General features: G+C 50.0%; 1 protein-coding gene across 8 annotated transcripts in view; it reads right to left on the bottom strand.

The window, feature by feature from the left end:
* The window catches only part of PLEKHM2 (pleckstrin homology and RUN domain containing M2), a 32279-nt gene extending 18230 nt beyond the window's left edge, over window positions 1-14049 (bottom strand). For all 8 annotated transcript variants that reach the window (XR_003093958.1, XR_003093959.1, XM_025203602.1 and 5 more), the window contains exons 1-6: window positions 13960-14049; window positions 7728-7834; window positions 7115-7224; window positions 5486-5585; window positions 4161-4248; window positions 1860-2046 (exon numbers count right to left, since the gene is read on the bottom strand). Coding sequence is in view for 6 of the 8 variants with exons in the window: in XM_025203602.1 (XP_025059387.1) it covers window positions 1860-2046; window positions 4161-4248; window positions 5486-5585; window positions 7115-7224; window positions 7728-7834; window positions 13960-14034 (667 nt within the window). In the remaining 2 variants the exon portion in view is untranslated. The remainder of the gene's footprint in view (window positions 1-1859; window positions 2047-4160; window positions 4249-5485; window positions 5586-7114; window positions 7225-7727; window positions 7835-13959) is intronic.
* Between the last annotated feature and the right edge of the window lie 13755 nt (window positions 14050-27804).

Below are 27804 nucleotides of genomic sequence, written 5' to 3'. Positions count from 1 at the left end.
CCCGGCTATGAACCACGCTCCCAGCTTCCTATGAGTTTCAACTCGCATCTGCGTCTCCTGGGCTCCAGTCCTCACCAGCATTTGATTAACACATTAACCACTGTAACTACACTGCGGCAATATTCACACTCCAGACTTTGCATAGAAGATGAGTGCTGGAGCCCGGGCACCTTCTGCTGCTGGCCAGAGCAGGGTTACGTCTGATGTGACATGGTGCAAGCCAACAGTTTGGGCCAAATCTCCTATATAATGCCCGAGAAAAAGAGCTGGGGGTTCAATGCAAAATGGACTGATAGTGCTAGGGGCACCCCCTGACTATTACTGAGGGAGCTTGCTGCGCTGCCTCCCTTTGCTATGTGACGATGCTTAGAGGCTGGCACCTCTGGGAAGTCAGAAGGGCTGCTAGGAAGCTGAGGAAAGAGCTAGATAAAACTGCTGTAAACTTTGCCACTGGGTTCAACAAAGAATGACCCAAATGGGCCGTTCCTTCTCTCTCAAACTCTCCATGTTACTGTCTTGCAAAAAAGACAACAGGGATGGCAGACAATCTTGGTAAATCCTGCTGAGAAGACCACCCCCGTTCGAGTCTGACAGATCCTGGACACCACGTACAGATCTTGCCTATACAAGGAATTATTTTTTAAAAGCTCTGTGCATTGACGCTCTTATTCTGGAAAAACAGTGCCTTGTTTCTGCTTAGCTTAATCCATTTTAACCAGGAACAAAGCGTTCTTAACCTGAACCGAGAGTATCCACACATGGAGTTACCAGACACAACTAATCCGGAGCAACTCCACGTGCACGCATACCCTTATTCCAACAGGGTTTGTGACACAATTACAAAGTTTACAGCTCAGTCAGGTCGAAAGGATCCTGGCTGGTCACATGGCTACTTGGGGGTGCTGGCTCTAAGGGAAGGGTATGGCCTTTTCCCTCCCAGCTGGCTGCAGCAGGGATTACTTCCCAGCGCATCTCAGCTGATTAGCTTTTGGTAGTGGGGGCCATCAAAGAAACACTGAGGAAAGGGCCAGTGTTCGGCGTGATAGTCCCTTCTCTGTCCTCAAGCTCACAAAACCCCTTTAACTCACTATGTAATAGTTCATAATGACACACCTGAGTCTCTCTAGATCTACAGGCCTACATGCTACATTGAACTGGGGTGGGGAGGGCAAGGCTCAGATGTGGACCCAGCTTCTGCTCCACAGCTACCTGCAAAGATAGCTGCAGTTATCCTACATCCATTACTCAAGGGCAATTAATATTGAGGAGACACATGTCCATCCCCTGGTTTGGACCAGAGCCTCGACTCCAGCTGTCTCACTGAATACACTCGGTTTGAGGTCCTGGAAGAATGCAGCGTCCCTTCCCGTAGCACAGGGGGAATTTTACAGCCCGAGGATGGGAAGATGCCCTGACACAAAGAGACCGCCAGTGACGCGTGGCACAGAAAGCTCTTTTTTCCAGCCACAGCTCGCTCTCCTGGGAGAGTCTGGCAGCTTGGATCAAGATGCTGCACTGAACCACTGGGATATGTGGTCTCCACTGACCACACCTCTGGAAGCAAGGCCGACATGGCTCAGAGTGCAACCTGTGAGGCACTCCTTGGACAAGGGTAGGCCCTATAATCTGCCCCGGCACCCAGCTCCCACACTTCTCTCTCATCCAGTTAGTGGGCTCTTAGCAAATGGGAAAGTGCATTGTTCAAACATGCAAGCTGCTTCCAACACTTTACTGGGGGGAAAAGAGACTGTCCTCGAACCCGAGCTGCTCCTCACTATTCTGCAGCACTCAGGCTCTTAGGCAGAGATGCTGCGCATCCACTCCCAGCCCCTCTTCCTCTGCTCTCCAAGGCCACTTACCCTCACTCGATGGAGCAATGGCACTGTCATCCCATTCCAGATTGGTCGAGGTGACTGAATTGAAGGAGTTGAGGGAGAGGCTGTCTGAGCCGTGGACGGAGCTGGGTAGGCGATCCTCAAAGTCCAGCAAGTACTGAGGCTTGTAGTAATCTGGCATATAGGGTGCTAGGTCCAAGTAAGGAGCATCCTGGGAGTAAGAATATAACACAGTACATCAGGGTCTGATTAGGAACAGGCCTTTACTCCGACAAACCAGGTAGTGAGGGCAGTATAAAGAAAACAGTGCAGAAATGACAGGTTACAAACGTCTGGTAAAGGCAGGGGCAATCAGAGATGACAAGTGCTTCAATAACCTGTCACTGGCTTATTCCTCTTTCAAAGAGGAGCTCATTGGTAGCCAGCAGCAGACAAATGTCAGCGTGCTTGCACTGCACAGGTGCACAACTGCATTCCACTCTTGACCTACGGTATCCTTTGCTCCTCTGCTCAGCTCTTCTGGTGACCCCCCAATCCTGACCTGAGGGCCCCCATTCTTCCCCAGTTGTTCCCACAGCTCTACCAGTGCTTCTCAGATGCCTGAGCAAGACCCACCCTGGAACCGGTCATGTCACACAGCTCAGGGCTGGGAACAGCCTTTCACTGGCATCTACACTGGTGCCACTGCTTGGAAAAGTTCTCTCTTAACTGAGCAGGAAGCTGCTGAGGTTAATGTACCTTTGTATGCATTATTCATCCTGTAGGTTGTTATCAAATATTTTGTTTTTATAACTACAGAAACACAGAGGCAGCCCTGGGAAACGTGAGCTAACAGAATTGGACCCCATCACATTTCTGTTTCTCTTTACCAACACACACAAATGCAGAAATGCATATGCAGGCATCTCAGTTCACTGGCACTGGGGAACCCAATCTCTTTTCTCGTGGTGGGCAGATGCTGAGAAAACAGGAACCGACTTGCTGATAAAGCAGTAGTCAGTTTGCTCCGGCCAGATGATCGGAGGACACCATCACAGGAGACTGAACCTGCAGCAAGAAGTCAGCCTGTGCCACAGAGCGGCTGATGGAAACAGACTCACTGGAGAAAGCGAGCAGAGTCCATGACTCAAAGAGCATTGCAATTGGAGTCTGCTGAAGCTTCAGTGCAGCTCCAGGTCTGAGTATTGTAACAGGTGCCTGAATAACTCTGGTGTTCAAAGCGCTTAAGCAATCCCATCAGCAGACAGTCCTGCATTGCAGCCAGCTCTTCTTTCTCACATCACGCTGCCCCCCTTCTCAGTGCTAGCGTCTTCCACATCACCAGCTCCCTTAGGGATGCAAAGGCAGCGCGGTGACTACCTTATAGCCTGATGTTGCTTAGGGAATCAGAAAGGAAGCCCCCGTCATTTCTCCTGCTCCCTCCGGCAGTGCTGCTCATGACAGGCCCAGTCTTCTCGAGCTCCATCATCTCCCTCCACTACTGCAATAGGAGACCGTGCTTATTTGAGAACCTGCTCGCTGGGGTCCCAGAGTCCCTCAGCCTCGCTTCCTTCACTGGTCTCTTGTTGCCAGAAAGTCCCTACAGCAACTCACGCCCACTTACATCTCTCCTCTCAGTTCCTCACCCAAATACTCGTGCTCCCTCCCACTCCTCTCACCCTCTTTCTTTTCCTATTCGCTGTTTTTTGCCTCTGACCTTGTGATCTCCACACACCTACAGCAGCAGCTCTATCGGTAGCCAGACATCCCTTTTCAAAGCCCTTCTTCCAGGAATCATTCCCACTTCTTTGACCTCGCCAGCGAACCAGACTTCCCTTTCCTGGGCAACGGACTGCATCTCATCTCTGTCTAGGCCTGTGAGCTCTTTAGGGCACAGAGGATGACCTATCCTGTCGTTTTAAAGCTCAGGGTATGTTGGCGAGCTTAGGGAAGTGATTTGCAGATTACCAGAGGTTAGAAAGTCACATTTTCTGTTGATTTGGAGAAGCGCTAACTTGTGAAACTAGAAGATGGCTCTGACCAAGAATTCCTCCTAAGCTGTAAGGATGTAGCCAAGAAGAGGAATTGATTAAATACTTAACTGGCCCTAAATATGCTTCCAGGAACAAAGGTACTTTGTTCCCAAAAACCTTATGCATCATCTCTTCTGATTAGAGTCAGTCTAATAAAAAGATGTCACAAAAAGAAGCCCCTCGTTTCTCATACGTTTCCTAGACCATCACAGCTACATTGCAACACCCGTCGATATGTGGTATACGGGGCTTTCCTGCTCTATACGCATTCTGTCCATCAGCAAAGCCAGGGAGACAAGACCCGAATCCTCACCAGATCCAAGTCAAAGCGGATGAATTCCAGCCCAGATACCAGCGTAAGGAACAAGGTCAGGTGATCATGACTGCAGACCAAGGCATTCCTCCGACAGATAAAACACAAGAACGGTCAGCTTTGGCACCGAGAAGAAAGCCCCGAGTGCCCTTGCTGAGCACATGACCTTACAAGTCCAAATACATTCTCCACCCATCTGTTCTTCCAATCCCCACAATATGGCCCTGAGCTACAGTACAAACAAGCCCCAGACAGCCCAAGTGGGATCCCGTTGTCTTTAGCGTATCGACCCTCCTCTTCCACCAGCAGCCTCAGGGCTCAAGGCTTCTCGGGGCTGTGCATCTGCGACAGCTGCACATTTCTCTTTGTAGTCTCAAGGGCCAGGAGAACTAGTCGGCTGCACATTAGCTAAGGTCAGATTTCTGGGCATGCCCCAGGTATCTGCCCTCTGGATGAGACACGTGTCGGCAGCTTTTTGGATAACACAAAGACTTAAAAAAAAATTAAAATCTACCAAGTCTGGGAGCTCTCTTCTTTAAATGCATAGCTTATACATCTACCAGATTCCTTTCTTTCAAAGCATCAGACAAGTGAGCGGCCCAGTATAGCCCCATCCCCATACATGATCACAGCAAAATAAAAATAATAAAAACGAGAGCCTCCAACGAATGCAGAGCTGGCATCACACAAGACAGAGAAGCAGAGTACAGGTAATGCATAAAACACTGCAACAGTCAGGTAGTGCCTGTACATTTATAAACGTTTATGGGGTCATGAACACTGGAGTTGTTAAAGGTAAAATATCCAAGGGGCCTGGGAGCCTCAGTCTCATGGTCAGTCACTGGGGTTTAAGGTCCCCAGCCCCTTACACGCTCTTAAATATTTTACCCAAAGTCAGTAAAGGAGGTTTGAGGATGAGCCTTTGTTACTTCCCGTATACTCCACGTTCTCTGCGGTTTCCAGAAGAAACTGGAACAAGCCACGTGTCTATACGACACCTTCCCTGCAAAAGGCTTAAACATCCATGCATAAGGGACTGTCAGCACACAGGAGAAACTTTGCAAGCTGGTCCCAGCCGTTGGCTCCAGGCGGGGCTCGGACACGGTTCGACACAGCAGTCCCTCTGGCTGCACAACTGAGCTTTATGGCTGAGATGCTCCCAGGAAATCACTCTGCACTTCCCCTGACCCTGGGGGCAGGCATGGACCCTAACTCACTGCAGGTCTGGCTAAGCAAATATGGAGACTTGTCTTCTACGAGGGTAAATGTAAACAGCGGCGGAGCTCAAGGGACACGTGCAGGGCTGAGAGGACAGTGACACTCACTTGACATAGTATTTGTGGAGCAAGCTCAGATTCTCCTGAAACAGCCTCAAGTAGCTCTCCAAGGAGTTCTCGTTGAGGGCCAGGTACAGCCAGGCTCGACCTGAAATGAACTCCAGAGGTTATCCTGCACATCTGGAAGAAACGGGCTTAGGAATATTATTTACATCTCAGAAACATTTGCATTCACATCCCACACACTGCAGTGGACCGGCTCACTAGCAGGAAGGTTCGTGGAAGCAGAGAAGTCTGAAAACTTATTAGCAGGAGATTCACTTTTGATTCAGGTTGCAAGTGTTTGCAGTGGAAAAGAGAGGAAGAGTTGCACGCAACCAGTCAACGCACAGAAACAACAGCCTGTGATCTATGTGCACGCAAAAGCCAGCCAGCTGACATTTCAACCAGCGAGTGTTTGTAAAGAATAACTCTGGCAGGATTGAGAGACTGTGAACCACTCCCTAAATCATTTCAAATAATTAGTAAGATACTAGAGCTGACATTTCAACCAGCGAGTGTTTGTAAAGAATAACTGGCAGGATTGAGAGACTGTGAATCACTCCCTAAATCATTTCAAATAATTAGTAAGATACTAGAAAATCAGGAGGTGCTCACAAGGTGTGAGCAGAGAGAGGTGTGAATGATGAGGTACGTGCTCAGCTCCCCTCTCACCGGGCTAAGAGGACGCAGGGTGGAAGAGGTTAGGGATAAGCAGGCAGGCAACGTGGCAGAACGTGGCTTTGACGGTCCCGCTCGCTTTTAACAGGGAAAGAACATCTACTACACACAGTTCACAGCAAATTAAAAAGAGCGTCAGCATTGCTGGCAGTTATACGACAACTGTGTGGGACAGCGCAGAAAAGGACCACGCAGGTACTCCCTCCAGGTCCATCCTGGCAAAGCTACCTCCTACTGCACTGCCTGCTTTTTCATTTTCACGGATGCACAAGTAGCACAGCCGAAATTTTGATTCCAAAGATCCTGGCTTTGATACCTGCGCAGAAACCCCAACTCGGCGCGATCAGGAGACGTAGATAAAACATGTTATCGTCATGCCCAGCCCAGTTTCTCAGGGTTGTTGCTGTCAAACTCCCACACTTGAGTTTATTCTGCTCTTTGAGCCCAGGGCCTTATGGATTTCAATCTGCAGGTCTGACATCTGAAGATGGCATGCAGGATCATTGGGGATGATCCTGCTTGGAGCAGGGAGTTGGACTAGATGACCACCTGAGGTCCCTTCCCACCCTCGTTTTCTATGATGCTATAATTCTAGGACTCCTGCTAACATCTGAGCGCTAGGCTTGCAGATTTATGATCAGGATTGTCTCCTTTCAGGTCACCTATTCACACCTCTGGAACCAAACAGCCTGTGGGATCTGGGTCATCACGTAAGGACTCTTGCTTCCTCCTCTGCACAAGGCAAGCTACGGCAGGGGCAGTACTTCAGAATCCAAATCAGAACTAGCACGTGTAGCTGCTGCTTCCCCGACTTCCTCCTGCACGCACCATGTCTAAACCTAGCGCAGGACCTCATACACCAAGCATAGAGCTGACTCCCATCTCGCACCAGCTTTCCCAGAACAGGGGCTCACCTCCCACAGAGCTGCCCCAAAAGATGCAGAGTTAAATACTCACTGCGCCCTAGGTTGGTGGCCACATGCTGAAGTACCTCTATCTGCTTGATGGCTTCCCTACGGGTGAAGTGAACGACCAGCACCCAGTAGCCCGAAGAGAGATCTTGCAGCCTGAGGAAACAAACCCAGAGGATGGTTAAGGAAGACCTCACTGATTTCAGACTTTGAAGCAAATTAGTCATTGCCTGGACTGGGCGGTGGAAGAGTTTCTACGTGGCTCTTACTGGAAACCACCCATTCCTCAGTGTCATTACAAAAGCACTACCCAGATCGTCTCTGCAGAAGCTGAGATAATACAGGTTTAGGGGGCCTTCTCAGTTTTTAAAGGCTTTTTGAAAACACAAGCACTTGATTCAGAATAGAAAGCAGGGGAGAGAAGGAAAGAAAAGCAGAGAAGTGCAAAAGGAAGAGAAAACAAGGAAGAGGTTGAAAGGGAGGAAATCAATAGTTAAGGATCTAATATCAGTGCCCTGACATGGTTGCCAGGTAGGATTATGTGGGACACGGGGTTTGGAAGCAGGTGATCAAACCATGCTTTCCGGGATCCTGGCCCAGCCCATCATCCCCAGCTCTGCAACTGTAAGTCCCAGGCAGCTGGCATGTGCTGTGCTCACCCATAAAGCAGAGCATGGTCCAGGTGCTCGCAGAGTCGTTGCAGGACTTTGTCGTGGTTCCTAATTGCTGGGGTCTCATCCTCGCAGGCTGCAAAGTAACTCTGCAGCTGAAAGTACAAAGCACAGAAACAATCCAGTTAGTAGAGGAAGCAACCCCTCAAGTTTGATCCAACAGTAGTCCAACGTGCAGGTCCATCTTGCACCTTCCTGCAGTGACTCGCCCTGACCTAAGGAAACAGGGTCCTCAATTCAGTGCCACGTGAAGAACTGGGGTAAAACTACACTTTCATGGGCACTGCAGGCCCTTGCACTCTATCATCCCACGAGTCCTTCCTTACAGGTCTACCAGGTTGGGCTTTTGGGTTTCAACACTGTCCCTTGACTTTTGCCGTCAGCTTGCTGCACACGCTGGACAAACAGGCCTGTACCCACACGTGTTTGGCCGCTGGTTACCCAAGACACACTGATGACATCCTTGGGTCAGAGCTGCGCTATTACAGGGAAGGAGTTTTGACAGCTGTTATATTTTCTCTCTTACTGTTGCACATTTCCAGGGATTAAATCAAATGGCCAATTATGTCCTAATACTTATGCCTATGCTTTGGACACTAACCCTTCATTTCATAGCTATCAGCAGCTTCTGGAAATGCAAGGCAATCTTGATCCTTGTTTGACTCAAAGTGCTGAACAGCCAGCATTTGTAATGGCTCTGTGTTAGAAACAGCAGCGATTCATCCTGGATACAAGGCTGCTGAGCTGACATATCCCAGATGGGTGCTTGAGTGTATGTGGGCATTGTGTCTCTTTTGGGCTTTGCTGAAATTTTCCCCTCTGTTTTTTCCAACTAGGCACTGTTTCGGTGAGCAAAGAAACCAGGTTGCCATGGGTGTGGGGAGAGCTGTGCGTGGCACAATCCATTTGCACTGTGGCGGTAATAGTTCCCATTGCTGTGCATGTGCAACAAAAGGCATTAAACCCCGTTCCAATGCAACACAAGACATGCAATACGACTTCTGCCCAAACACGTCTCAAAACATGGCGCAGAGTCCAAATCTTCTTTTCTGTATGCAACCGCCTGGGCTTTGATGTTAGGAAATGCTGGGGATCTGGAGAACAGAGTCCAATTCCTGGCTCTAACACTGACTTAACAGAAGATCTCTGGGAAATTACAGCCCCTGTGCCCCATCTGTAAAATGGGGATACTTAGGTACTGCACAATGGGACTGAAGTCTAATGTTTAGCATCCCAATCCTGTGACAGCACGCAGCATTAGCATTATTACCTAGCTGTGATGGGCATGTATTGAGGTAACAAAGGTAACTGGTCCTAATCAGAGGCAGTAAGCCTCAGCTTCATTGAAGTGACTATGCCCCAGCTGCCTAGGGGAGGACGCTCTTGTGCCTTTTGTGGGAGCAAAGAGATGGAGTTTGTTCCCAGCTCTGCTGTGCAACCTTGCTTAAGTCACTTGCCTGCACTCCCAGGCTGTAAAGCTTGTGATGCTATCAGCACTCCTAAACCTTTATCAGTCTAAGTTAGCTCTGCGCCGAGGAGCTTCAAAAGGCAGGCAGCTTCTCCAGGCAGCTGCCACCTTCCTCTGCCCTTCTCGCACAAAGACCCCATTCTGGAGGAGCTGCCGTGGAAGGAGATCAGTTCTGATGCCAGATGTGATGGCCTCGTGTCAACATCTGGACCCACTTCGGTCTGCACACGCGAATCCTCCGCTGGACCATCTATCCACTTTTAACGGAGCAGAGCTGGTTCTTGCAGATGTAAGCACCTTGCGAGAGAATACCTTTGAGCTTCATCCTCTCGTGTCAAGAGGCATCTTCCATAACGCGCCTTCCTGAGCTCCCCACGCACAGCAGCGCGCACGTGGAAGGTCGCCCGGGGGGTCTCCAAGTGTAGCGCTGGGCTCAGCACAAGCCCTTCCAAATGTCTAGCTCAGGCGGGTTGCTTTAGGCCCGCCTCTACCACCGTTTTTGCAAGTGCTGTGTACCGGCATCTCTAATGCTCGTGAAGGCAGCAGGGGACACACTTTGGCTTTCAGCAAGCATTAGAGAAAAGCATTCATAAATCAGGGCTTAATGAGTCACACCTAGGCCTGAGCTCACAGAGCTGCAGCAACCTGCTTTCGGGAGCACCCCGAAGGCAGCAGCCTGGTGCGGGGGGAAATCCTCCACAGAAGCATGCACTCATTTCAGAGACGCGCTGGCAATTCAGACCCTGCTATGGAAACAGCCTGGCACCTCCTTCGAGATGTCTGCTGCTGGGCACCCTTGCCCCAGTGGTCGATGATATGTTGGGTTCCCATTAGAGACAGGCTTGCGGGGAAGAGGGTATAAACTGCAACATGCTGACACGGTTCACAGCTCACTAAACCAGTTCTAAATTATGAAAACCACAGCTCAGCATGCCATTCCTGCCTCTGCCACTGACTCACTGCATGGCCTTGGGCAACTCGCCTCCCCACCCTGTTTCAATTTCCCAATCTATAAAATGGAAACGAGCCCACCCGCAGCACAGGCTCCATTTGCATTTATAAGAAGATGCTCGGAGACTGTCAGATGAAAGGAACTAGCTGAAGATGAAGTGGCATCACTACTGGCCATAAACACCCTTTGCTAAATCAAATCCAATTTAGCTATGCTTGCATAACTACTAGCTAAATGACCAGTGGATCCAATAGGGCAATGTTAACATCTAGAGCCTAAACCACTAGAGTTAAGATCATGACTAGTTTTTAGTTCCTCTTAACACGCCTAGTTGGTGCAACACACATTATATCCATTGCGCTCAGAAGCGCTGGCGTTATGAGGCCCTCAAAGAAAGGTAAGACCAGGGAGAAGCAGCTCTTCTTTTCCGTTGTGGGCTGATGTTAGACATTTTGATATCTGCTCTCACAGGTACAAGCTCAGGCACGTCTCACCCCATGTGGACTCACCGATTAGATCTCAGACAGCGCTATATGGAACTGGGTTCGTTAAAAAAACCACCATTTCCATCAAATCAGACAGAACGGCCTGAAAACGCATCATTAGTGTTTCTCACCCCGCTCGTGTCCAGCCCGAAGCAGTAAGAAAGGCAGGGTCGGGCAGCACATCGCTGGGACGGGAGCACAGCCGTGCAGATGCTACGGGAAGCAGTGCTCTGCCCCAGCCACAGCAGCCCAGCAGTAGCTCCCGACCTCGCTCCTCAGAGAGGACCTGAGAGGCCTTCTCATTTACTTCTCACAATTCAATTATTTTCCTACCTTTGCCAAAATACTCAGCAGAAACACTAGAAACCCCCACTGATCGAAATCCTAATGCCTTTGCACACCGACTTGTCAGTTTGGCACAAGCTCTTACACAAGTTCTCCACCCGTATTCTCCACCAAGCCTTGCTGTAATCCTAGTCGGAGGCTCCAAAATACCTATGCTGGGTAGCAAGGGAACATATGAGTTACACAACAATGGCCCAGTAATTAAATGACCCAGTAGGTCTTTGAGAGCCTCTATTAGCAATAATGCACCTGTAAAACCGCCACGCAAGGAACACCATGCTTTACAGATGTTTGGTAGCGCCCCTGCCATCTCTCACTCATTTCACCAGGCTTGCCAGAGAAGAAGAAGATTTAAAGTTCAAAGTCCGACCAGATCACCTTGACTTGAAAACCTCAGCAAACACCCTGGCTAGGAAACTGGTTATTGGGATTAAGAGGCATAACACCGGCCAGACTTGGGACCTGGGAAATTCCAGTGCAATCGCCTGCAAATGCTGTTTCTCCTACCGGAGCAGCCCTCTCGGAGACCCGGCGTCCAGTGTCCTCAGGCTGCCCCAACGCCTGGCTCGAACTAATCAAAAGGGATCTCTTCTGCAAGGAGCTGTCTGCCGGACAAGCAGAAACCGCTGGTTTTTCCCTGCGGATCGCTGCTCCGACTTCAGACCCGCACTTGGAAAAGGTTCCCAGGTCAGAAAGCATCCGTACTGATCCACTCCCGTGTTCGAAACCCTCACAGCTTTTGAGCTAATGACGGACATGGAAATGCCCATTATTCCGATTACCGCCTTCCTTCCACATTGACACAGATTTGGGGACAGATTTTGGGAGAGGTCTCAGTGCAGCCTGCTTGGTTCTCTACAAGCATCTACGCCCGCCTTTCAGACACGTAAGCAGCCTAACTCAAACCGAGCGAAAAACGGAGGAGTCGATTTTGAAATGCCAGCCCGAAAACCCTGAATCCGCAATGCAGGAATACCCGGAATTCAGAGCTTTCCAATGGCAAAAAGCATTCGCTGCTAGGCCCGATACTTCACAAGATAGCAGGATACAAATCCATATTGCATCCTACGATCCAATTTTTTTTAGCTCTAGCCCAGGACTGAGTCTAGTGACACACAGCTTCCCACGCAGGGCCGGATTCTGCTTCCAGTCCCACGGCTGTAAATGAGGGCTGCTCCGATCAAGCCAATGCATCTCCCGTAGACTCACAGAGCAGGACCTAGTTCTCGATGCTTTAAGGATGCTTGTGTTTGCGTGCAAGGCAGAGGCAGGAACAAACGCCAGGCTCTCCAGGCCTGATCCAGGACTCAGCTTGTAACCAAGACAAAGCCAAGGAAGAGAGAGTCCTGCCCAGGCAGGGAGTAGCTGCTGCTTTGCAAGCACATCCCACCCAGGGAGCCCAGCCCCTACACAGCAGAGAGCAACCAAGGCTGGCGGGACCAGTCCAGCCTAGGAGAGGGAGTGGAGTTCGCCCTCCCCAAGTGCCCTGCCCGTGTCTGCACCACTGCCCCATCTAGATGGCCAGCTCCCGGGGGACGCGTGCACGCCTTGCCTTCTCTGTGCCCTGCACTGAGCTCTCAGAAATAAATGCAAATGCCCTTTCCCAATCCCACCTGCCTGTTTCCCAGGTGATTTGCAGGCTCTGTGATATACCCAGGTGGATCAGATGCTTTCTAATGCAGCTGTTCTCCTTTCATCTGCAACGCGCTCTCCGCGGGACCAGCTCCACAGGCACTACGGCTATTACTTATGTATAAGCCTTCTCCACTAAAACATGGATCAAAGCTTTCTGATTACATTAAAAAACAGTAAATCAGAAAGTTCTGGCTTCCTTGGAAATGTAGATGGTAAATAAGATCGATTGGGGAAGCTGTGGTTTGGAAACGAAGCCATTGGACCCCCTGGAACTAATACCCTTTATTCTTCCATCTCCTTCTCCCTTTCACACACACATCATACGTACCCAGACTTTTGATGGAAGAAAGAGTCCTGGAAGATGATGCTATTAATAGCCTGGAGGAATGGGAAGGATCGCATAATTGTAATAATTCTCAAATAATTAAACACCATTATCTACAGCCAGCGTTTGAAACACATTCCCACAGTGAGGAAGCTGATGAGCCAAGAATAAAATCATATGTAAAGTAATGTGGCATCTGGAAGATGCCTGATAAGTCCTACTAGTTAATACATGACAGCTCCTGGCTTTGAAGGCAGTGGAGGGAGCAGAGTATTACAGTCAGTGTCCATAGATTTAGGGTGGTAATTCTCACCAGGGTGCCAGGAGATCCTTTTAAGGGTGCCACAGGTATGCAAACACCTACATGGGATGCACAATGTAAACCCATGATTTAAAAAATGTTGCATATCAAAACCATTCTGCCCTGCTGCGGTCTCTGAGCTCTTTGCAGCAGAAGACTTGCTTTAGTATTTTTCCAGACTCACAAAAACGTGAAACTTAAGAGCTGGCATTTTCTAAGGGAGGGCGCGAGTCTAAGGAGGCCGAGAGCCACTGGTTTAGAAATTAGATGCTGGCCTCCTGAACAAGTCCCACGTGTCATGGACCCAGGCCAGTCAGCTTTTAAGCTATCTGCAATCTCATCGTTATATTCTGGCTATCCCAAATATATCACAACTCCGCTGTCTTTTTTGTCTTAATGATCCTGTCCTGGGGGGATCTGCCTGCCCGTGGCAGCCTTTGGAGTCAGCACAAGTTGTTTTTGTCTCACTGTTTATAAACCGGAAACACAAAATGGAAATTTGTTCCTGCAACCAAACGAGCTTCGTTTCGCTGTGCAGGTTAATATAACGGCAGTAACACGTAAAGCTTACAGAGCACGTGACCCTCTCCACGGGCTGTTTGGATTTAAAGAATACTCCATCTCCTCCCCAGATTTAACCCCCATTTAGATACGGGTGAATTAGGACAAAGAGGATTATAATGCACATGTCTGGGGCTCATCCACATACCATGCATGGGGAGCTGGAGCCGAAGCAAAGGACTCTTGCTAGGCCCCTTCCAGGTGTTTCTAAAAGGGAGAGCATTAACACGTGGCCCTCCAGGACTGACTTGGGTCTTGGGTTTTCTTTTTGGCCCCGCCACTGACTCAAGGAAGAGGAAGGCCCAGATGTTGAGCATCGCTGGAAAGAACTGGCTGCCTTTCACATAGCTGGCTGAAAGATCCTGCGGCAGAGTCATAACATCAGCGGGCTGGTTATCTGGAGAGGATTATGTTCATCTCAGCCTGTCTGTCCTTACCCACCCCTTACCTCCCCTGCCCTGCTTCAGCTCTCTGCAGGCAGACACCCGCCCGGCTGGCTCCCAGCTCCTGCACGTCTCCCTCCCTGTCAGCCTGTGGGATTCCCAGTCTCAACCAGTAGACAGCTGAACTATTTCAGTATTTCCTCTTTTCTTCCCCTCCTTCCCCAGACTGTTTCTGTTTTTGTCCCTGTTCTTGCTTTCCGCAGCGGAAATCAGATCACTCTGGTCAGCAGCCTCCACCACTGCTCCGGCTGCTGCCTCGGATGTGCTGGCTCTTTACGCAGCACCATCGCTGCATCGGTGCAGCTGCTTTTGAGCCGTGATGGCCAACTATGGATTTCTCAAAGGAGCTTCTGTACCATTAGCCGCTAAGGGAATCGGCTCCAGGCCGTGCACCACAAGTTTTACTAAATTCTTTTTAATACTGGTTTACAAAGCCTCATGTCAGGTGCATCCCGCAGAGCTGTAAGGAGCCCACGGTGCTGGGATGTCGAGCATTTCAATAGGGAGCAAGGTGCCAGGGCACACTTCATCGCCTTCTTAAAAGTGCTGGTGCTTTCTCTAGAAACAGTAAAAACAGTAAAACTGCACATTAATTCTTAGGAAAGTCAGTTAGATATCCCTAAAGTGTACCAACTTCCTCTGTCTACCTAGGGGAACTTTTATAATCTTTTCCCCTATGCCTGAAGAAGGGGGCTTGTGTCCAAAAGCTTACAACTGAAGACTTTTTTTTGCAGAAATCTAGCTGGTCTAATAAAAGCTATCACCTCTGATTCCTCCCAGCTTCCTCTGGTGCACAGCCTCACTCTGCTACCTCCCAGGCACACCTGCACCCAAGCTGCATGCATGCATGCATGCAATGAGTCTCTGCATTGTCATTGCATGCATGCATGCATGCATGCATGCATGCAACGAGTCTCTGCATTGTCACGTCAGGAGCTGGGTGACACACTCGTCTGACTTGCTTTTGCTGGAGGGCTCTCGGTCCCGTGACAGCACCCAGCCCTGTGAACACGCATGCACACACAGCGGTTCTTCGGGAGGCTGACTCAGGGACTCCGAATCATGCCAGCCTAATTACGACCTGCTGGGCTCTTGGCAATAGGGATGCAACTCAACCTCCAGGCACAAAGGCCCGGCGCAAACACGTCCAGCAGGAGAGCACTTGTGGTGAGCCTCGTGAGAAAAGGAACGCAGCGGTCACTACAGCCACGCATCCAGAGAACTAGGCCCACGAATGTCAGGGGGACCGATGCATCAAGGATTGGGCGGCATTGCCAGGATGCTCGGAAGAACGTGTTGACCCAGCGCTAACCATCAGTGAATCCTGGATCTTGTATAATGCCCCCTCTTTCACACATCCTCAGGACAAGCCCTGCATTTCCAGAACCATTTTCAACTACCAGCTCAGGGCAGAGTTCAATTCAGGATTCAGAGCCTCTGTTGCAGACATGGTCACCGGATTATTACTTATCTGGAACTGTAGTTGCACAAGGCATTTCAGAGAGGTGGTTAAATTATTTGCTGCAAACAGTTTACCATCTACACTAAGAATGGCAGGGAGTGACAACACAGGGTGGGGCTCAGGAAGGATAAGACAACGATAAGCAGTCACTCTGATGTGGATAATAATCCACCCGCCTGCTGGAGGGATGCTACTACCCTAGAGGGATGATTGCAAAGCAGACCCAAGCACCAAGAAACAGACCCCAGTGCCGGCCGTATCACCGAATAAGTGCTGCTGCTATGCACCCAGGCGGTGACCGCGCACGTTATACCACCCCTCGTCCTCGGGGGCGTCCACACGAGATGCTGGCTGCGCAGGAACCCAACAACGCTGTGCAGTAGGGAGATGGTCGACAACTGTGCTAATAACTTACTGACTTTTTAAAGTCAAAATAGGTGAAGAGAGGATTGCAAATGAAGAAATAGAGTTCAATTCCTTGAAATCATTTTAAAAGGCAGGGCTAAAGACGACCATCCTGGAATCCAGATCAGTGGCAGGAAAAGGCTTAAGGCAGAACGGCATGAGCCGGTTGTTGCAAACCAACACACAATATGCCTCTGCGCCCGCAGTGTTTACAGTCTCCAGGAGCACGAAGACACAATCAGGATGGGTCAGTTCTACTTGCAGGCTTGTGTATCTGCATGTGCTACCATCCTTCTGGATGGTCCTGCACGTACTGGCAGAACAAGGGCAACTCCAAGCTAAAAAGCCCCAATCCTGTGAATGACTAAGTACTCTCACCTTGTGCTAACGCCAGCGAGAGCTAAGCTGCACCTACATGCACGTGCATACACATGGTTAGGGCTACATGTTCCTGCTGGTACTAAATGGTAAATCGTTTAACATGCACTTCTTAATCCTGGGGAAGACTTGTTCCAATGGTCTAATGCAGATCAGTGAAGGTGAAATAAGGATCCCAGGCTGCCCTCTTGTCCATGCCACGATTCAATTGCAAAGCCTATCACAACTGGCTTTCAGGGGTAAAATGTGCATGTTCAACCCAACCAGGGATTGAGATGAACTACTAAGGAATAGCCAGGATGAGCCTGGAGCGGAAGATTACCATTATGACCAGCCACCCTTGGCTTTGTAATGACTCCAGCCAAGCCATCATCAGTGGGTCTCGGGCAGGGGCCCTCCTATGTGCACCCGAGTGTAAGAAAAAAAAAGGACAAATCCAGCATATCTGGACCATCCGCACGCTGCAACATTACACCCACGCACATGCCAACACTAACAGTGCCACACCTATAGCCTGTGCGCCTATCCTGCCGGATGTTAACAGCATGCCTGGTGCTGCTCAGGATACTCAGTGCTGCCGCACTGCCCTCAGCACCTTTGTGCATTTTGTGTGTACCGCGGATTTACCTCCTTTGCACTTTATAAGCCTTTTTAGAGGGAGAGTTTGACTAGAAAGTCTCTTTCCACTCAGTTGTCGCTTGGTTAGAAGAACTTCTTTGGGGTGTGGTGATGACACACGGTACTAACAGCTGCTAAGTAATTCGTGTGCCCCTGGCTGTGGGCTGAACCAGTCACTTCAAACACAGACCCGACCAGCTAGACAAGCTGTAAGCGTATAAAGCTTTGAGAGAGTATTTTCTTTAAAGCATTATTCTGCATCCCTTTCTAGTTAGGCAGCTTTTTCCTCCCCACACACTCTTGCCAGTCCAGTTCAGCATCCTCCGGGTCCCAGCACACGGCAGACGCTCGAACGCGCTGGGTTTTCATGACATGACCCGACCTAGAAGCCAGTGCATGGCACTGCTCCATTTGGAATGAGGTCTCAAGTCGTCTTTCAGCCAAAGCTATTTATGGACCTTCCAATGGACAAAATAAATGGTGTCCACATCTAAAAGGCATCCGTGGGATTACCAAACTGGTATTTCTCAAGTTTGTAACAAACTGCATACCGAGTTTGCAAACCAACCCTGACGCTTGGTCTGTGCAACACTGCACAACAAAAACAAGAGTGAACCCTAACTCCGACCCCGAGAAAACCCCTCAAAATCCCAGAGAATTCATGGATGCAAATTGAAACAATCGCGAACAAAGTGCAGAAGAGCCTTGTGTCTGCAAAGGGGCTTGCTTGAATGACCAAGCATTCAGAATAGGTGGGAAATTTACACTTTTATCACCATCTTTTATGCACCAGGGACAAAATCCACCATCACGCTGGAGGCAGTGGAAATCACTATGACTTATGTTGTTTGTGGACAGCTTACAGCTTAGTTGCCGTGCATTTACTTGTGCATTTCTTTTGCAGTAATCCATGCAGACCCAACACCCATGCCTGGAACAGCACAGAAAGTGACCTTCCTTATGCAACCTTATATAGGCTTCGGGGATGTATAGGTGAGAATTTCATCAGCTCTAGAAAGAGCCACATCCCTGAGCTCAGGCCTTGATGGGTGCAAAGCTTTTTAGCCCACTTTACAGCTCTACTACTGCAAAGCAAAGGTTGAGTACAATTGGAAAGGCCCCTCCCTCCCTCTCTATTCCCACTCCTCTGAGATAACCCTGAGATTCCTTGGAGATAAAGCAAGGAGCTTCTGCTCACCCCATGCTGAGAACTGGTCTTGATCTTGATATCTTGAGAGAGATTACTCCTTGAGTACTATGGGGGCTTTTCAAAAGTCGGTGGCAAAACCAAATACCTCTGGCCAATTGTGCATCAAGGGATGAAAAACCCCTCTCCCGTAAGCACTGTACATGTGCAGCCGAAGTGCTGAAGCATGACACGTGATTGCTGTCGTTGTCTTAATGCAGACCTGCACGTCTTAGGAACGTATTGGAACAATACAAACACACCTAGAAAGGAAAGGATGAACAAGAGGATTCATACGGTCCGAGTCTGAGGTCGGAAGAGAGCGTTGCGACCATCTAGCCCAGCGGTTCCCAACCTTTTTAAGCTGAGGACCGACAAAGCGTGGACTGGAAGTGGCTGCAAACTGGCAGTGACCGGCATACTGCGGGCAGGCGGACGACTCTTTTTGTATACTCAGTATAAAAAAGGGTTGGATGTTGGTCCACAGCATGGACCGGTCTGCGGTTTGCCAGTCCATGGTCACTTCCGGCCCGGCAGCCAACCCTTCCCGGCCCAGGACGGGGCCGCGGCCCAGGGGTTGGGAACCCCTGATCTACCCTTCCCCCAAACCTGGAAATGTTTCCCAAACAGAAACCTGTTTCAGAAACAGAACCGGTCCTGTTTTAAAGACTGCAGGCAAGGTGAGCCGGTTCCCAAAATCAGTTTTTATTTCAAAGTTGACTCTAACTGCAAATTAGATCTTGTGCCTTTTCCAGCAAGACTGAAAAGTCCTCCAGTGGCTTCTCTCTACGTGGGTACCTGAAACACAGCAACCAGTCACCTTCCCACTGTCTCTGGGATACGTTCAGTATGTTGTGCGCCTTCAGGCTTAGATAGGAAGGCTCGTTTCCCAACCCCTGGATTACTTCGGTGGACCTCCCGGGAACTTTCTCTATGTCCACCCCCTTCTTCCACCACCCAAGACCACAACGCAGTAGTCTAGCAGTGGCCTTGCCTGTGCCGAGAGCGCTGCCACGCTGCTCCCTGATGTGCCCCTGGCAAGACAAGCACTTGGATTAAGAAAGCAAACAGATATAGGGCAACTCCATGTCAACGCCCAGATCAGCTCTTGTACCTAATCACGATGTTCCTGCAGGGATTTGATTAGAAGTAAGGAAACACAAGTATAAAGCCCGCTCCCGTGCCTGCAGTCCTTTGTTGAGCAACGTTTCTGTTCCACTTTACAGGATTGCAAAACAGCAGCTCCACAGCCGTGCAGCAAATGGAAGTGCAAGCTGGTACGTAACTTGATTTGCACCAGGCTTTTCTCAGTCTCCATTTTCACCCTGGCAACCCCATGCAGAGCTGCTGCTAACCCAGCATTTGCAATACAGCGCGAAGGGCAGCAAACGAGTATTTTCCTTCGAAGTCACACCCATCGTCTCCCATCCCCTCCGAACCGCACTCCCACGCATTTGGATTTTCACAGGCCTGCATTTTGCATATTGGTTTCTAGCCTACCCAGGAGAGCACACAAACACCACCAGACTCTCCCTAAGCCTGAAGAAGGGCGTTTGAGCCCAAAAGCTTGCAAAGAACAATTTTTCCAACTATTTAGTTGGTCTAATAAAAAAAAAATATCACATCGGCCCAAAGAACCTTGCGTGCCTTTGAAGTCAATGCATTAACGCTTAGCTGGATTTGTTACCGGGGAACTAGGTTGGTGGCATATGTGAGGCATTTAGAGGATGAAAAATATTCCCCACCCTCCACCCCCCGCCCGCTCTTTCGCCCAGCAGCGTGCGGCTGGTGCGCCGAGTCTGCGCAGAGCTGACGCTCAGAGACCGCTGCGTGCTGCCCGGTGGGCTGCACTAGTGTGAAGCATTTGCAGCGCGAGCTAAACCATATATTTTAAAGCTTGTGGCTCTCAGTGAACAGCTTGCAAAGCTTCATTTACTAGCGTGAGCAAAATGACAAAGAGCTGGCTCCGAAGCTTGGGGCATAACACACAGCAAGTGATGCTGGAGCTGCACAGGGAGATGAAGCATAAGGCTCGGGGCTCTTCTCTAGCTCTAGGAGAAGGAAGGTGCACAGCTGCTATCCAAGCACCGTGCCCAGCTCCGAGGAAGGAACAGGGAACAGCAGATGAGAGCGATGGGTGCAAGCCTGGCCTGCTTGTCTTAGTCCTCCTGGGGAAAGTCCAGGCGCAGCATGCCCTGAATGAAACCTGCAGGTCAAAGAGGAGCCCCGCATCGTGCTGCTCCGAGCCATCTCAGCCTATCCACCTCCTCAAAGGATGCCTCCATTTTAGCAGAATAAAAGGTATCATCTCCGAACCAAGAGTTCCAGATTTTTGCAATTCCATTTTAACATGAATTTTCAAGGGTGTGAATGTGAGTTTTCAAGGGCAGCAACGTCGCTCTGTTCATCTCAGAGCAGAGACCAGAAGGCGTTTCTAAACTCATCCGGTAGCAATGCCAAGTTATTAACTCCTCCAGGTTTCTTTTATTGGATCACATTTCCCAGGGAAGATTGAACAGATTAGGAGATGGAGAACCTCATGCAACTCCTGCAGATCAATGCAATTAGCCAATCAATACTCCTATCTTCCAGGTCCCATGCAAATTGGCTACTCCTGGCAACACAAACAGGAAAGAAAAACACATGAAGCTTCAAGTGCTGCAACTCCTGCATAGCAAGAGGGTTAGGAACACGGTCAGGTGCTGCAGGCCACCATTTTTACGGCAAGCATCTCAAGAAGCAGCAGTCCCAACACTCAACTTCCCATGCCCAAAACACAGGCAATCAGCACAACTTGCCTTAAAATCAAATGTGCTGTCCAGATCATTTATGCAGCTCTAGCAGCTTCTCTGATGGCCCATGACACACCTTGCCACTACTTAGCAGGCTGCCACTGATGTCAAAAGAGCCTCGAGAAGGACAACACACAGCCATGATACAGCACGCCAAAATGGGAGCTTTGCCTAGATGGACCTGAAACACTGGAGCGTAGATGCTGCATAGCTGGGAACGGCGTGGATGGAGACTCCCTTGTTTTTACACATTCAAGCTGCAGAGTGGACTCCCAGGTTTACAACATCTCAGTTTCCCTGGGTGTAGCCTTCCTCCCTCTCCTTATTCACCGTTCCAATGAGCTCAATCCTAGTTTCATAGTAGCTAGGGTGAGGAGGGACCTGAACAGATCATGTAGCCTGACCCCCTGCCATGGCAGGAGTGAATGCTGGGTTCACAAGACCCCAGACAGGTGATCATCCAACCTCCTCTTGAATTTGCCCAAGGTAGGAGCGAGGACCACTTCCCTGGGAAGTTGGTTCCACATTTTGGCCACCCTAACTGTAAAATATTGCCTTCTGATCTCCAACCTAAACCTGTTCTCCATCATCTTATGACCACTGTTCCTCGTCACCCCAGGTGGTGCTGGGGAGAAAAGGGCTCTGCCTATTTGCTGTTGATCTCCCTTGATGAGCTTGTAGGCAGTCACCAGGTCCCCCCTCAGCCTCCTCTTGCTGAGGCTGAACAAGTTCAGGTCCCTCAGTCTCTCCTCGTAGGGCCTGTCCTGTCCTGCTGCCCTCTCACCATGCGGGTGGCCTCCTCTGGACCCTCTCCATGCTGGCCACATCCCTCCTGAAGTGCGGTGTCCAGTACTGGACGCAGTACTCCAACTGCGGCCTGACCAAAGTCGCATAGATGGGGAGGATCACCTCTCTGGACTGGCTTGAGATGCACCTTTGGATCGCCTCTGTGCTTTCAAGAGGGAAACTCCCCAGCCTGTATGTGTGCTGTGGCTTCCTTCTCCCCAGGTGCAGCACCCTGCATTTGTCTACGTTGAACCCCATCCTATTCTCGTCTGCCCACTTTTGTAGTCTGTCTAAATCTAGTTGTAGCCTCTCTCTCCCCTCAAGTGTGCCCACCTCGCCCCACATCTTAGTGTCATCAGCAAACTTGGACAGCGTGCTTTCCACCCCCTCATCTAAGTTGCTGATGAAGATGTTAAACAGTGCGGGCCTGAGCCCTGGGGGACCCCACTGCTCACATCTCGCCAGGTTGAGTACGACCCGTCCACCACTACTCTCTGGGTGTGCCTCGTCAGCCAATTTTTTACCCATCCAACTCTGCAGGCATCAATGCCACAGTCGCCCAATTTATTGATGAGGATGGGGTAAGAGACAGTGTCAAAGGCCTTCCCCACTAAATAATCTCCCACTAAAGCTGTTTTCTTCTAAGATGTTGCATGCACATGAATTTCCAACGCCCAAATATTTTGTATTTTCGTTTAGGTTTGCTATTTGTGACAGCTAAATGACACTGCCGCCTGCAACTGCACTTACCAAACACTTACTGTGGCCAGGCATGAGCTCGTGCCGGTGACACCTGTTTGCAATGACAAGGCAGCAGCCTTTTCACGTGCCACTGCACACACACGTTATAAAAGAAAAGCTGAAACCTCCTTGTCTTGGCCAGCCAGGTCCAAGCAGCCTGCAAGCGGCACTATTTATCTCACGTGGAGGATCCAGACTCAGGGCTGACATATGACTGCTACGGAGAAGGATCCCAATGTTACAGAAAGAGGCACGAAAGGTCACAAGTCTTTCAGCACAAGAGAGGCACAGATTCAACGGGAAAGAAAAACAACCGGGGCTGGAAAACACACGGGGACAAGCAAACAAGCCGGTTCGCAGGGGCTACGACTGCCGTCTGCTAAAGCGTTGGATTAGAAACATCTGGTGCCCATCACAATGGCTAAGATATGATGCTTTTGCAATCGTGGCTGTACTGACAACTGTCTTTACGCGCAGCAGCAGCAGCCTGTACCTTTTCCTTCGGTCCCAATGCTGCTCCTGGTCCTGATGTCAAATGAATACGAAGACGAGGTAGATTTGCACCTTATCGGCTAAATCAGAGATGGACAGAATAAGCTTTCACAAGCGTTGGGCTTACTTCAGACACCATGAAGGGAAATGAATACGACACAGCCGAGGAATGCCAGGCACTTCGAGTTCAAAGGCTGCTTCTTATCCCAGGCAGTGGCCCTCCATCCTCCCGACACGTTTGAAGCCTGCTGTGTCAGCTGCCTCCTGCTTAAAAGCCTTGGGAGGTGAGAGGGAGAGAGGCTCAAGGGATGCTGGCTGCCGCTCGCGGGACAAGATCCATCAGGCTGTCGTTACACTCCTGCTCGACAAGCCATCCTCTCCGCGGGGAAGATTGTGTTGGGGGCAGGCAAAGCAAGAGGTACCGTTTTCAAAGCACCCTTGCTGCTGCGTCCAGCAGCAGATGCTCACGTGAGCACTAGGAATTTCTTTAGCCCGCAGCGCGAGATGACTTCATTGTAGCTTCTGGGAAAATTCAATCCACTTATGATTGTGAACAGTAAAGCCCGAGTACAAGTTCATCTCTGCATTAGGACGTGGCGTTTGGTATCAAGAGAGAAACCTTGAAATGGCTCGTATAAGGAATAAACCGCCACGCCTTAAGGAAGGCTGCCTTAGCAGTCTGCGTTGCATATTATTAGCAGTTCATCCTCTCAATTAAGTCCTGAACCAAATTTGGGAGGCCTATGAACGCATTTGGAGGACAAATGGCAAAGCAGCTCTCAGACTGTGGGGTGCCCCTGAAGGCTTTGCAGAAGGGGTGTAAAACACCTGACCTCTCCTTGGGTATTTGTGACCGATTTGTAAGTCAGTACATGTGTCATCCTAGCATTACAATCGTTTTTCACAAGGGAATTTGTGAAAAGCCTCAAGACCCCCTAGACTGCACCTGTACAAAGAGAACAGCCTCCCCATCATTTATAACAGATGTTATAGGAGGAAAAACGTGTTAGTCCTTTCCCCCTCCCCACCCTGCCTGTGCCTGGTTCCCTGCGATCGAAGACCCGAGGAAGAACGTCTCGCACCTGAAAGCTGGTCTAACTCTATCCTGACTACACGATCGAGTCCAATAACAGAGATCACCCTAAGAAATCTTTGCCGCTTGAATGGTTCCATGCACAAAGTTTATAGCATAACTATTATTTTATATAAAGTTTTATGCAGTTTATAACATTAATATTGTTATAAACAATAACATTGCAGACACCTGGAAGTGCCCTTAAGGAAGGAGATGGAGACACTGATCCTTAGTTGTGTTCCAGTCTTTTTGTTCTGTTCACGGGATTGCTCTCCAAGACGGTGCTTCTGTAGCTGTGATGGTCACTCCAGCGTAGAGGATCTCCTGGTCCCCACATTTTGCTGCGCACTCCTCGGCTGTAGCTGAGGACTGGACACTAGCAGGCACAACCTGACATGCCAGTGAATGTACTGCAAGCAAGCGTCTCAAAGGGGAGCGGACAATGTCATGTATTCTGAAGCTACATTTACAAAAAGGCAGGTGCCATGAAAAGAGCCTTTAAAAGACTAAGATGATTTTTTCCGTGAGTCAAGAGGCTTCAAGTGAAACCTTACGGATGTGGCGAAGAAATACAACCCACGCTCAACTGTCTTTCTTAACAGACCATCTCAGGGAAACGTTCAACAGCCTGGCTACCGAGGCTGGAGCGCTGTAACCGCATGCATGGAAAGGATCAGAGCTGTTGCTTTGCAGAAGTTTACTGGACTGATCTACTTCAGCTCCAAATGTGTATTCATTCACAACGCTACAACAGGCCTTGGCTAAAAACCCCTTTTTAATTGTCCACTTTGGGGTCACAGACCATGCACTGGGCTGCTGCTGCGGCCGTTCTGGACTAATAAAAGTCAGCGTACCCGCTACCAGAAGTTGCACTGCATCTGCTAAAGGGCAAACGTATAGGAAGCACGGAGGAAGCCCCACGTGTTAAACTGCACGTGACCCACTGTGCTATTCTGTGGCAGATCCCGGACGACCATGAATCCTGGAAGGGACACAGGAGTTGCCCATCTCCTTAGACGTGAGGTCAGTGAAAGTCTTCCTGCGACTAAGTGAATTTGTGTGGGTGAGAAGGACCCCGGAGAGCAAAAAACACCAGCAAAGGAGGGCGACACTGCATCGCGTCCGCGCCACGCTGCCCATCGGGGCAATGACCCGCTCTCAAGCTACTGCGGAGAAACGGGCTTTTCCTTTTGCTGCAGGTGGCCTCACTTGTGCTAGACCGCAAAGAGGAAACCCCTTCTGAACTGCTGTCGCCTGGCTTCCCCTGAGACCTGAAGAACAACTCATCTGAGCAGCTGCGGGTAGCGGGCAGACTGCTTGTCCCAAAAGCAGGGAGAAGTTTATGGCAGGGCCAAGAGAAGGAGAGCCCGCTTCCAATGGAGGAGAGGAGCACGCACACAGAGCCCAGGAAAGCTCAACAACTTCCTCCCCGCTTTCCTCCTGGAAAAAAAATGAGTCTGTAGCTGTGAGAAAGGGCAGAGAGTCCCTTCAGGCTGGTCCTTCCCTCCCAAGGCCTGGAGAGGAGAGGGAAACAGGGCCTGGGGCTGCCCTCCTGCAGCTACCCCACAACCTGCGGGCAAAGTCCCGCCAGGGCTGAACGACGCGCACAAGGAGGTGTGCCGGGTACCAGGGACAGATGTGCAGGTGCAAGATGAGAGTTTGGGGCAAATGGGGATGCATTAGATACGACATTCACAGGTGTGGGGCTAAGGGACACAGAACTGATCTTAGGCAGGATATAGGTAAATGGGGAGGTGGGGGCACAGAATAAATCACTGGTATTTTGGGAGTTGGGGGAGAAACTGGAAGCTCCCATGCACTCAAGAAGCCCAGCCTAATTGATCTCATTAGGTCCATTAGTGAGAGCTCCTGTGGCAGGGGGCCAAAATCCCACCATCTACCATATATGTGCCAGGAGTCAGCGGTACTGCAGTTCTCACATACACACCGAGGTGAGGAAGAGGAGTTTGAAAATCAGAAGAAAAACCAACATTCATTATTTTGGGATGGGCCAAACTTGTGATTTTCTTTTATAGTCAGCCACAATAGGCATGCCTTTGGGAATCCCTATTCTGGCTCCTAGATCAAGCCAGGCAGGTTACAAATGCCTGTGCTGCAATGGAGATTTCCGTTTTGTGCCATCCTGGCCACTGTCATCGTGAGACACAGCACTTTGCATTTCATTCACTGGTTTGAAAGTATCTAAGGTCAACAATGTTTGTATGCATCTGCTAAGAGAAGGTTGATTGGTGGCATGTATGCAAATGTATGTATTTATCCCGTGCCTATTGCTGCACGGCGCGTGCCAAGGCACCGGTCACCATAAAGCACCCAGCTAACAAGTGTACATATGACTGCCCCGACCGTCGGACCGGCAACTTCCACAGCGAAGCCAGAAACCAGATGATTTGCTTCTTCAAGTGCATCTACAGCAGGACCGGGACATCCACATGAGGAAGCACGCAACATCTCTAATTGCACGTATCTGCTCTGCGTACGAATGTCTTCAGACCCCCGTGCCGATAGCCTCAGGCCTCTAACAGACCCTCATCGTTTTAGAATACGTCACCTACAAACTGTCACACTTAGCATCATTCCTGTCTCGAGCATGCCCACAAGCAGGAACTGGGGGTTCAGCTTTGCGTTGAGATGCTCGAGATGGGCAGGTGATAAAGCAGAGGGAGTGAAGGAGAACTGATGAGTCCCATCACTAAACCATCCAAGCAATTCCTGCAAACGCGTCCGTCTCTGAACATACCTCCAACAGGCAAGACAAAGCCGACAAGTTTCAGACACAAGTCAACGCTTCACTCCCAATCCCTCTGAATATTTGCTTTCCGCTCTCAACAGCAGCGCAATATCGGTGCAGAGCACACCAACAAGAAAGGCCACGTGCACAGAGCTCCTGTTCCAGCGGCAGTAAGTGGGGTCCTATCCTGAGCCTCCTCAGCTAGTCTGCAAGTCGAGGAAAACTGAGGGCACGAGGCATCTGGGTGCTGACGGCGTACCTCTCTCCAGCCCCAAATTTCTGCCTATGCCTCCCTGCGCCTGCAGCCCACTGCTGAGCCACCGCAGTCCGCAGCACACCTCTTCTGTGGATGTGGATGACGATGCAGGACTGAGTGCCTGAGCACATCCACTCTTGCCATGCCTGGCTATACGACACCAGTCTTGTTTATGCCAGAACACAATCTGCCTCGTCTACATAGCTACAATGCACGCCTGGCAGATTACTGCTCCTATGCCAGGATTTTCAACACGCTCCTTGCGATCCCCCAATCAGTCTTCTCTCCCTTCTCGTACATGATCTATGGCTTTTTGAACTACTTCTTTCCAATTAGATTTACTCCCTTGTTTTCCACCTACTGCCTGATGCTTTGCACATGACTCTTAATTACTTCTTGGGCCAGGGGGTGGGGGAGGGAAAGAAAGAAATCTCCTCCGCTCTTTCCCAGCCCTTGAAAAAAATCTATGTGCCAACCTGCCACTAGTAAAGGGGAAGCTTTCCCTGGCAAGGGAGGGAGCTGCAAATACCAACTCTTGCAGAATGTATTTGATACCTTCATTCTGGGGGAATGCAAAAAGTCCTGCAGACCCAAGAGCTTGATCCTGCTG

The sequence above is a fragment of the Alligator sinensis genome, unplaced genomic scaffold, assembly GCF_000455745.1.
Source record: "Alligator sinensis unplaced genomic scaffold, ASM45574v1 scaffold512_1, whole genome shotgun sequence".
Taxonomy (NCBI): Eukaryota; Metazoa; Chordata; order Crocodylia; family Alligatoridae; genus Alligator; species Alligator sinensis.
Note: the sequence above shows the minus strand (reverse complement) of the source record. Positions and strands in the feature narration are given on the sequence as shown.